Below are 12,082 nucleotides of genomic sequence, written 5' to 3' on the forward strand. Positions count from 1 at the left end.
ATATTATGTTTTGTTGAATAAAGAAGCCTCTTATAGTAGCCTTAGCTGCATCCCAGACCACTGCTGTTTCTACCTCTTTATCCAAGTTTTCCACAAAGAATAACTTTATCATTTCTTTCCCTTTCTTAACTATATCCTCATTTTTTAATAATTCTTCATTCAATCTCCAGGAGTGCTTTTTGGATGGTTCTTTAAGATTTAATATAATTGGATTATGGTCTGATATTTCTCTGTTTAAAATTGACACTTCTCCCACCTCTTTAATCAGTGAGCTAGTGACCAAGAAGAAATCTATTCTGGATAGAGATTTGTGTCGTTCTGAGTAAAAAGTAAAAGTTTGTTTATCGTTGTATAAATGCCTCCAGACTTCGATTAGAGAAAAGTTTCTCATTAGTTTAAAAAAAATTTTGGGCAGCTTTCCCTGATTGTCGTTAATTTTATTCCCAGAGGTTCGATCCAATTTAGGCTCAATCACTCCATTAAAGTCCCCTAGTATGATTATATGCTCATAGTCGAATTCTGCTACTTTTTTCGTTAAGCTTGGCATAAAAGACATTTTTACTTTCTTGCGGACCATACACACCTATTATCAAAATTTTCCTACCACACCAGAAGACTTCCACTCCAATGAATTGTCCACCTTTGTCATTAAATATTTCTTTGGATTCTAAATGCTCTTTAACATATATTAGTACCCCTCTCTTACTTTTATCAATTGAACTTATGTATTCTTTCCCTAGTTTATTATTCTTTATCAATCTTACATCTTTTGTTTTTATATGTGATTCTTGTAAGCAAATAATGTCCGAGTTATTTTTCCTCAAATATTGGAATACCCTCTTTCTTTTATTAGGTGAGTTCAGACCTTTTACATTCAACGATAAGATTCTCATCTCTTATTATTTCTCTTTTACTCAAGTAGCGGGTTCAATCCTTTCTCAATAAAGAAGTCTAAGCAGCTTTTCAAAAAGAAATTTAAACTTTATTTAAATATTATGATTCCTACAATTCAGAGTTGAAGGGATCAAGTGAGTGTTAAACTAAAAATTTCCAATTATCTAATAGTATAAATGTAAAATAGTTCCAAATTCTGTATTTGATTTCTTATATTCTGCTCTTCGATATTCCTTTTCCCTTTTTCCAAGTAGACTTCTTAGTTCCTGGTTATTCCTCAATTAGGTCCTCTTCTCCTTCTTCTTCTTCCTCTCCTCCTCCTTCTTCTGGTTTGCCTTTGTTTACTTCTTCTCCTCTTTCTCCGTCAGGTCCCTCCTTCAGGCCTTTCAAGAACAATCTTGCTTTTTCGGTTGAATTCAATCTAACTTTCTTTTGTTTCCAGTTCACAATGACCCCTTCCAGATCGTCCCATTTGTAGAGGATTTTTCGGGCCCTTAGTTGCTCAATTAGAAAACTATATTCTTTCCTTCTTTTAAGAATCTTTCCGGGGATGTCTCTCAGGACTGTGATCTCCTTGTCTTCTATTATCAGCTTTGTAGTATAACTTTGTCTTAAGATTATTTCTTTAGTCTGTTTTCTGACAAAATAGATCACCACGTCCCTCGGAAGTTTCCTTATCTTAGCGATACGGGAGTTTATCCTGTAGGCCCGATCTATTTCCCACGGGAATAATGTCTCAGATTCTCCAATAAATTTTGCTAAAATTGGCGTCAAGAGGGTATACAAATTTTCGTTTACATTTTCAGGTAAACCTCTCAGTTTTAAGCAGTTCTCTCTTTGTTTCAGTTGTAGTCTCAATATTGAATCCTGATCTTCTTGTTGTTCTCTGTGCATTGTCTCAACCTTTATTTCTATCTTCCTCATATCTGTTTCTAATTTTTCTACCTTCCCATTAATCTGCTTTAAATCCGTGTCAATCTTGTCCAGTTTTGAGGTTACTTCTCCCAGTTCGTCTCTCAAGTCCCTCTTGAATTCAGCCTTCAGGTCTTCTTTCGATTTTTCAATTGCCTGGTTTGTTTGTTGGTGCAATTTCCTAATTTCTTCCATCATCTTTTCGTCTGATTCTGATAGTTTGGTAGGAGTATCCACTGAGGGTCTTCTGAGTGTGTTAGCTGTTGGATTTGGTGATGATTTCGCTCCAGTTTTCCTTGTTCCCACTACCATCTTTCGATGTATTTCGGGTAGAGTAATATAAAATCAAAAGGAGACACAATAGGAGAGACAGTATGTAAAAAATAGACTTCTTGGATTTCTGGAAGTGTTATTTTAGTGAACAGTAATGTTAATTTTATCTTTTTCAATTTCTAAGGGAGTAAATTCACAATTTATAAATTTGATTTTCTTTCTTGTTCAGATCTAAATTCTATTTCCCCTTCTCCGCTGCAACTTGAACTTTTAAATCCCTAAATTTATTTACTTCCCCACCAGTCAATTATTTAAAATCCAATATCTTAGTTGTCCCAAGTTTGTTTGCTTGTTTACTTGTTTGTTTATTTTTAGACTATTCTCTTCTTATTGTTCCCGCTCACATATAGACAGATTTATCTATGGTTTCCCTATATTCACAGAATCAACTTTCCCCTTATCTTTACAAGTTTGAACACTCAGTACAATATTGTATACAGTATATATATCTGTATATAGATGTATATGTTTTGTATATATCAACTAATTATATATGTTATCTAATTCACCATTCACCAACATTCAAGAGGGGAGAAAAGGGTATGGCCCACAGCTGCACGGTTTGTTTACTTGTTTGTTTTCGCCTCTGCAATCAATTGTACTATTGTACTATTTATTAAAGGTAACTTCAGAGGTTTGAAGTATCCAGTTCACATGTATTCAGGATTAAGGAAACTTGCTACTTGGGAGCTTTAGTATTGTAGCTGAGAAGAGAGAGGACTCTCAATTGGTTGTGCTGAAAAAAAATCATGATAACATATTATTTGAAATATTGTTTTCCTCTTCAGAAACCTTTGTTTACCTAGACAATCAGATATGCTTATACAATTTGAGAAAGAACACATTTTTTTAATCTGAGAACAACAAAAATGTAAATTTAGGTTAATACAAAAATGAAATAATTAGGAAATACGTATATTCTCCCTATGATAAACTAAAGATACTTTGTGGATCCAGACCTCCATGAATAGATTTCCACTTACAATCTTCTCTTGCTTTTCTTGTTGTACAAGTTTTCATACTCACAAATAACTTTTTATAGAAGTCTTGTTTTTTTCCTGAAAGCAACATACATTTGGTGGGGTGAAGCTGTTGCTGAAGGTACAATACTTTGCAGACCCAGCTTAACTTGAGTACAAAACTAGAAATTCTGGCTAGCCATAGGCAGACCTTTGTATGCAACCAGAGTTTAGAGGATGTTAATATCAAATTGCTGATGTTGTAACATGTGCCTCTCTCATCAGGGATGACTTGGCTGATGGTCCAATATTTAGCAGGCGTCTTCCACATCCTCGAAGCCTTGAGCGTTATCCCTCTCATGAGGAAAATTCTTCTAGTCCTTTTTGTAACAGACATGATAAGGACTATCGAAGTAGGGATGTTCTTGTCCACCAGCCGGACTATGGCATAAACTATGACCATCTGCAGGATCAACCAAGAGAAACTGATCAAGATGGTGAACGGCTTAGAAAGTCTTTATACACATCAGAACATAGAGGACGAGAGCCAAAGCGCCCTCGATATGAAAGAGATGACAGAGTGCTTGATGCAAGCATAGAGCCTCAAGGGTTTTTGCCAGGAATAAGAAACTACCGTAAACGAAGTTTTAGTAGAAGCCCAAGCCCAACATACCTAGACAAGGAATTTCGTGAGCTTGAAAATGCTAGGAGAAGAAAGGAAAAGGAGGAACTGAACAGAAATTTGACTCGAGAACTGCCTGGCAATGACTACACAATGTCTAGCTCAACTAATCCTGTGCAGTCTTCTGAACCCCGTTACCTTTATAGACCTGATGATGCACCCGCAATGCCCAAAAAATCTATCTTAAAGAAACGTGTGGAAGATCCTTCTGTGCAGGTTTGAGGTGTTTTCTTCTCACTCTTGCTAAGCTGTTGGTTACACTTTGCTGCTTAAAAAACATTAATCAGAATATTTAATTGCATATCTCTTAATCTTTGAAATAAATATCCTTAGCACACCCTCTGAGTTGCCCTCACTGTTGTGAAATAGGTTTAGTACAAAAAACTTATGGAATAGTTATAAATAATTAGCATTGTGTATTCCATTTGGCTCAGAATGAGGTCATTTTACTTGTTTTAACCTTTCAAGGTTATATCCTTTAAATTTGGTACAGTTTTTCCAGAAAAACCTCAGGTTTAGCAATATGTAACGAACAAACATTTACACTAAGAGATATACTGCACTTTACAATTAACACAAGTTTAGTTCAGTTCATTCTACATACAGTTTTGGCAATTCTTAATTCACAGAAATTACAAGGTGCTAATGTTACTATGGATAGCCAAGAAGTCAAACAAATAGGTCCTAGAGCAGATCAAACCAGAAATCTCTCTGGAAGCCATGATGACTAGACTGAGGCTGTCATACTTTGGCCACATCATGAGGAGACATGACTCAATGGAAAAAAACAATAATGTTAGGAAAGGTAGAGGGAAGCATAAAGAGAGGAAGAGCACATGCTAGATGGATGGGCTCTATTAAAGAGGTGACAGGTATGAATTTGCAGGACTTGAGCAGAGCTGTGGAGCCTTTTCACCATGGGTCGAGATCGACTCAGGAGTGAATAATAACACCAAAAATAAAATTGAATGCTTGTTTAAGAATATTCTGATACAGAACACTGCTCAGATTTTCAAAGCCACACAGTTCAGAGCCACTTTGTTTCTCCTTTGTTTTTCTTTGTCCTCATGATATGTGATCCTAACTTGAAGTGGGCAAAGTGCAGGTCTCTAACTGTTCTAGTTAACAAGGCATTGCAAAAAGATGATGATGATAACTGCACAGCCATTGATGAGCCAACATGTGAATGTCACTGAAGCTTAAATGAAAGGACAAGGGGCACATAGCTATTACCAAAGGTTTGGGTTGGCAGGTTTGTTGCTTACTAGCAGAACTAGCAAAGTGTGGTGAAGTGAATTATCCAGGTGAACTTTTCAGGGTTGGAGGAGTGTTCCTTTTTTTCTTCATAAACATACACTTTTGCAATACCCTGCCCTGTGAAATTTTATTAAAACAAAGGGGTAATGTGTGGCTAGTGAAAGTTTAGCTCAGCTTTAATTATGAAATGTCTACTGTATGTCAAAGTAACAGCTTGATATTTTTGTACTCCTATGTCTTCTTCAGTACTACTTTTCTATTCTAGTTTTCTGTTAATGTTTTTAAATTATTGGCTGTAATCTCGTTATACAAAAAATGTTTTCAGTTTTACAGACAAGAATATTGATCAATCTTCATTACAGAAAGAAATTACAAATGATTATTCTTTTTTCCCCCTAGCCTGAAGTCTTTCCTAACAGTTCTATCAAAGAGCCCCCACTTTTTTCAAATCCTCCTCTTTTGCCCCAGCGTAGCAGCATTCCTGCATTTTCACTGGAGGTGGAGAATTTCCTCAAACGGTTCAACAAAAATGCAGTTGCAGAGTTGACTGCTAATAAGGAGTCCCAGGGAACTTTGCATGAATGGAAGCCATACTCTGACCAACAGCAAAAAGCTACTCCTTTTGAACAAAACTCTGGGAATTTTTTAACACAGAAAGAGCATCATGAGTCAACATTGGAGCCTACTGACCGTCAGACTGACTTCTTGCTTCCTCATGAAAGAGCCAGCCAGGATGGCAGTGGTTTTTCACGCATTTTGGGGATGATGGCAGATTCTACTAGTACTCAAGAAAAGAGAAGGCGAAGCTTCCCTGATTACATTGAGGATGAGGAAAAATTTCTTTATGGTGGTGATGATGATGATAATAATGATAATGATGATGACTCTCCCTGTACTCAAAAGCCAACACCGATTGATGGGAAAGAACCTGTACAGCAGAAAGTAAGTTCTCCACCTCCTCCTAGTCCACATGTTAAACCAGCCACTTCAGAAAAATCTTGGCCACAGTATGAGAAGATCCATGACCTGCTCAAAACTATTGGTCTTGATATTGGAGTTTCTGAAATTGGTAAGCTTGCTGCTCGCACTCAGGAACGACTCCATGGGAAAAAAACATCTCAGTCTCCTGATCGCCATTCAGTAGGTTCTCATAAGCCAGAATTTCTGGAAAGACGGCGCAGTAGAAGCAATACTCATTCTCCAGAGTCAAATCGGAAGCGATCCCTCTCCCCTTCTGGCTCCTTCCTATCATCTAAAGATATGTCTTCTGTTTCAGCATCTGATCACAATAATAATAAAGGACAAGATAATCCTGCTGGCACATTGGAGCGGTCTGTTCCCCCAATATCTATAATCCCATCAGCACCACCTTCTCTCCCTAATTTGTCTCCTCCTACCTCTGTTTCGCAGTATGGTGTTTCACATTTTCCATCATTCAGTGCAACTCAGGTACCTCAAAACTATCCGTCTCCCACAATACCCCCTCCTGGCTATGATGCCTATGGACGCTATATGGCTTATGCAACTTCTGGCTGGCCCATGTATGCTCAGCAGTCCGACCCTGCACTTTCTGACATGCATGGGCTTGTCACGCTGACAGTGCCACCAAATCCTACGCGACCCAACCTCAGGGTTATTGAAACGGTTTCCACAAGCAAAGGGACTCCTGATGTCAAGAGAGATGAGTCTGTTCTTGTGCAAATCCCTACAGCCACTTCTTACCACAAAATGCTCCCTCAGTACTCTCAGCCTTCTTTCGAAATTGTCAAGGAAAGAATATCTGATGAAAGAAATCGGGCTTCCCAGAAGCAAAAAGTGAGTATTTTTAAAATTTGTTTTGAGAAATGTTTGCTTAAGACACACATTCTAAACATAAATATGCTGAATATCTGTGTTTGTTTTTCAATCTTATCATCTTACACATAGAATTACATATTCTGTGATACATATAAGATACAGAACATTCATGACTCAGGGTATCTGTTAGTGATACTGTGGTAATAGATGCATTAGATCTGCTTAAGTAGATTTTAAAGTCTCTTTAAGCATCACTGTAGTCTCTTCAGATCCCCCACCCACCCAAATTGAAACCAATGTATCTTGTGTAATATGCTGAATTAGCACACCTGCTGTGAAATTCTTATCTATATTTCTGTTATATATTCTGTTCAGGGTTTTTTGTGCGTATGGTGTCTTCATTTGGGAGAGAGGAGTAACGTTTTATAAATAAAATAATAAAAATCAGAACTGACCAGAAAATAACAAAATATTTCCAAATGTAATAATTCTTAAGGGGGTCATTATAATACCATAGTCCCACACAATTTCATATACCTAAACATTCTTTGTTGGCTTGTATTCTTCCAGATGCTTCCTCCTTCTCTACCCAGTTTCAAAAGTTATTCATAGGTTATAAGATTTACCAGTGGAAAATCATATAATGTTAGAGGATTTGGTTATGACACTGTCATTTAGGCTGAAAAATAAACACAGATACAGCATGTATGAAATAAGCTGCTTTCTTTAATAACAGCTAAATTCACATCCATCAATTCAAACTATACTTTTAAAGTGATCGTTGGAATTTCTTGAATTCAAGATTTATTGGGAGTCACCATTGTGGTCCTTGCAGAGTTGAGTTGCTTTGGCTGTGGTCAATGAAAGGGGCCATTCTTAATGCCTCTGTTTCATAACCTTTCCAGGTAATAGAGGAAAGAGAGAAGTTGAAGGCAGAACAAGAAGCACGTCAAAAGAAGCTGCATTATCTGAAGACTGAGTTAAATAGACTCTCAAAACAGCAAGGTAGTGTTTTCAGTCATTTTATATTTCACTTCCCCTTCCCTGGATACCTTTTAGTTTCATAGAATCATAAAGTTGGAAGAGACCTCAAGGGCCATTAGTTATGGTGCTTGGTATTCTGTATTCTACTAGAAAGTTGGGGAGAGAGGAATTACATTTGCCTCTTTTCTGTCCTCTGTTCCTCAGGCTATTATTGTAAATCGGAAAATAAATAGGATTTTTACAATATTATTGTAGGCATCTCATTGCGAGGTCTGCGTTGGGAAGCATTCTGGAATTTCAACTGAACAGTTTTCTCTCATATTTTAATTACCTCAGCTATTTTTGTGTTATGTATGTGTTAACATCGTGTTCTTATGCTTCTTACTCCATTATGTATGCTGGTTCAGGGGAGATGCTGCGGAAGAAACGAAGGGAGAAGGATGGACACAAAGACCCCTTGCTAGTGGAAGTGAATAGACTACAAGAAAACCTCATGAAGGAGATTGCTCAACTGAAGATGAGTGCTGAAGCTGCAGAAAAGAAACAATCTGAGCTTGACAAGGTAGCTCAGATCCTGGGGATTAATATTTTTGAGAAACCCCGGAAGCTATCTTCAGAAAATAAAGACCCCTCAGAAAAAAACAAGCCAGAAAATGCAAAAACCCAGGAGAGAACGTCTGGCTCAATCAAGGTAAAATTTTAGGTGATGATGCTAATCAATGTACTCATTTGAGGAAACAAGGATATTAGGCAATTATCACCATCCATTTCTTATAAATTAACTACAAAACCTACTAAGATATCTCTGGCGTTTCACATCATTAATGCAGGTGGATATTAAGACCTTTGCTTTTGAAAAGAGTTCTTTGCATTTTAAATAATGGCTGGTCTTAGAACAAGCTGTTTGTATTCTAGGAGTAGAAGAAATTCAGAATATATATGCTGATCATAAGCAGTTCATAAATATTGCAAATGCCAAATGTTGAATTTTATGTAGAGATTGTATTTTTTTTATTTCATAATTAATTTTATGTGGCCTACCCTTGGAAAGCATGCATAAACTGACTAGAAGTTACTGAAAACTGGATTTGCATAATGTAACTTTGAAATTTTCTCCCCTCCAGCTTTAGTGGGGCCATTAGAAAAAATGCATAAAATGAAGAAATCTGTGTAGTATTGAAGCACAGAATGTGATACATTCCTGCTTTGGTATTAATCTCTGTTAAAAAATAGTATGCATCCTTTTTGACACAGAATTCTTTGCCAGTATCAGAAGCTTCATATACATCTTGAAAGGAGTTGTTCTTTTTGAAGTTCTTTTGAAATTCTTATTTTTAAAATAATAAAGGGAAGGAATTATATGTTTGATTTGACATAAAGGTTCTGATAATTAGTGTAAAATGAAATAATCTGCTGCTGTTTTTTCTTAATGACCCCTACCAGAGCTTGGAATATTACTTTAAAAAAGAAATGTATTACTTGTTGGCCATTGCTTTTTTAAAAAATAACTCAACATGATCGTTTTAGTTACTTTTAATGAGGTTTAAAAACTGTATACTTAGAATGCTGAAGAATTCCATTCTTTATGCTTTAGAAGTAATAAGTAAAGATTTCTCACTGAACCCCAAATATTATGATATCACCAGCCATTTTGTTATTTTTGAAGAATATCATTGTTGTTTCTTATTACCTCCATAAAGAGGGGCGAATAACTTCCTCAAGTTTGTGGGGCTTCACACACACCCTGCTAGACATGAGAATAACTTGCTTTCCTCAAAGCCCCCCCCTCCCTTAATTAAAAGAAAATGTTTCTGAAAAACTCTACTTGCACTCTGGGGCAGGAAGAGGCAATTTCAACTGGTTTTCATACCCTCCCACTGTGATTTAGGCGCAGAAGGGGGTTTCCCCCCGAATAGTTTTGGTTTGTGGGAGAAAAGCACATCCTCAACCAAAAACAAATATGTGTGTCTGGGGGGAAACTTGTAAAATTGCCCCCATGGATCCTAAGGGGTTTAAGGGCCTTTTTCTACAATAGATAATAATTGGAGGGGAGGAGAACACTGAAGCTCTTGCCCTCTCTTGCCCAAATGTAACTTGTTAAAGGTAACATAATTAATTTCCAGCTCTAATCCCAACTGTGTTTGTGGAAGTATCTACAAACATGACAGGAGGGCATAAGGCTACAATGAGGCAAGTTAGGATCTGGATTGCATTTCATACTTAAAGGTAACAGAATTTACCATGATCACATCAAGATGGGTATTTTCCCAGGAATGTTGCAGAACTGTCACCATGATCACATCAAGATGGGTATTTTCCTACCAGAATCTTACATTGGTAGTCTCTGATCCAGTCCTTTGCATTGGGAGTTACTGGGAGACAGCTCATGTGTCGCCTACAACTGTTTGCATCTCTGTCCAAAGGCTTGCCTTGTACACAGAAAACTATAATATGAAAAGATATAATTTGCTGCAGGGTAGTTGTACTTCATCTGTTGTGCTTTTATTGATTTAAAAATGGAAATAGTATGACAGTTTTTCATATTTATACATGCATTATATAAAGTTTTGGCACATCTGATAATAGATCTTTCGTACGAGTTCCTTCTACTGCTTATTTTCTTTTAAGATATGCTTGGAAACTAAAGCACTTTTTTTCTTTTGCAAAGGCAGAAGGAACATATTTTTTTATAAAAGAGATGCTCTATGTGTGTATGAGTGTGTGTTTGGACTTCTGGAAGACTCACAATAATTTGTAAACAAATTGAGTTGCGGGAGCCATCAGAAACATAATTTATATACAGTGCGCCCGTGCCATATGCAGGCGCGCCATATGCGGCCTTGAGCATACGCGCTCAAGCTGCGGGGTGCGCGCGGGGTGGAAGGGGTGGCGCGTCCCATTCAATTGAATGGGCGCTTGCGCCCCGCGCACGCCCGCACCGCCACGCCGCCGCTCATTGTTTCCAATGGGGCTCGAGCATAGGCGGAATTCGCCTTACGCGGAGGGATCTGGAACGGATCCCCCGCGTAAGGCGAGGACGCACTGTAACATATAATTAAGCACTGGATTCTGTTTACTACATCTATTAATTTATTTTGGTGGTTGTCCACAATATGGCAGAGGGGTAGAGACTTTTAGAAGCTCCTTGTAGCTGACTGGAATTAATTTATTTATATGGATATCTACTATACACACATCTCAGCATGTACTCTATGCAATGTACATTTAATTCCTTGATTACTAATTACCTGCCATCCAGCCAATATACCTGAGTCTTCTTGGAAGCTCTTTCCTGTTGACTGAACATCATCTGAGTCGGCAATGCCTGCTCATTGAAACGGTGGAATTATCCTGGGCATAGACAAACAGGTGATATATAGTTACATATATATTTTGTGTGTGCTCCACTGAAGGCTGGTTCTGAGGCATTGACTATAATTCTGTAGCTAAGGAAGGTTTCTCTTGTTCAATTCAGGAATCAAAAACTCCTATTGACAAGTCCAAGGCTAAGAGCCCAAAACCTGCAGATTCATCTTCACAGTCATCAAAACAACATATCCAGGGGACCAATATTTATGACTATTATGACACAGGGAATCATTGGTGTAAGGACTGCAACACCATCTGTGGGACTATGTTTGATTTCTTCACACATATGCATAATAAGAAGCATAGGCAGGTATGTGTTTAAACTTGTATTTTTTCATTAAGGAGTTTTCATTTGCATTGTAAGGTGTAAAATACAGTTTTTCGTGGCAACAAACTCCATACAGATGAATTTTCCTTTTTCAGAATATAGTTGTAGACTTTTGTTTTTATTAGTTTGGGTTGGGTATGTAGATCCAGTTGTTCATGGGAACATTTTATAACAATTCTTGCTTTTAAATACTTAACCATATGACAAAATCCCAAGCTGATTTTGTGAGGCACAAAATCTCTGGTTCTTTGAACATAGGGCACAAATGCCTTTTGGGAACCAATGCTCATTTGTAACCTGTTTTATATGTTTTGTATGGTTGAAACATTTCCTGATGATCTCATGTCTGAGGTCAGCTCTTTAAATCACAGCTTTATTTTGGCGTGATTGGCAGTGTGTGAAACTGTAGAATACAGATCTTCTTTAGAGGATTAAAACAAAAACTTTCCAAAAACTTTTTTTTTGTAGTTAAGTTAGAAAAGGAATACTAGCTTCTCCTGTTCTGATTTCTGAGTGTTTTTTACTGATCCCAATTTTTGACCAAAGCAAACTTTTTAAAGTATATCA

General features: G+C 37.2%; 1 protein-coding gene across 1 annotated transcript in view; it reads left to right on the plus strand.

Annotated features, from left to right (window-relative positions):
- LOC121919988 (zinc finger protein 318-like) overlaps positions 1–12,082 on the plus strand; it is a 47,868-nt gene that overhangs the window by 18,864 nt on the left and 16,922 nt on the right. Inside the window, 5 exon segments of the mRNA XM_042447052.1 lie at positions 3,384–3,996; positions 5,437–6,852; positions 7,740–7,839; positions 8,226–8,509; positions 11,294–11,497. Of these exon segments, the coding sequence (XP_042302986.1) occupies positions 3,384–3,996; positions 5,437–6,852; positions 7,740–7,839; positions 8,226–8,509; positions 11,294–11,497 (2,617 nt within the window).

This window comes from Sceloporus undulatus, chromosome 1, assembly GCF_019175285.1.
Source record: "Sceloporus undulatus isolate JIND9_A2432 ecotype Alabama chromosome 1, SceUnd_v1.1, whole genome shotgun sequence".
NCBI classification, from domain to species: domain Eukaryota; kingdom Metazoa; phylum Chordata; class Lepidosauria; order Squamata; family Phrynosomatidae; genus Sceloporus; species Sceloporus undulatus.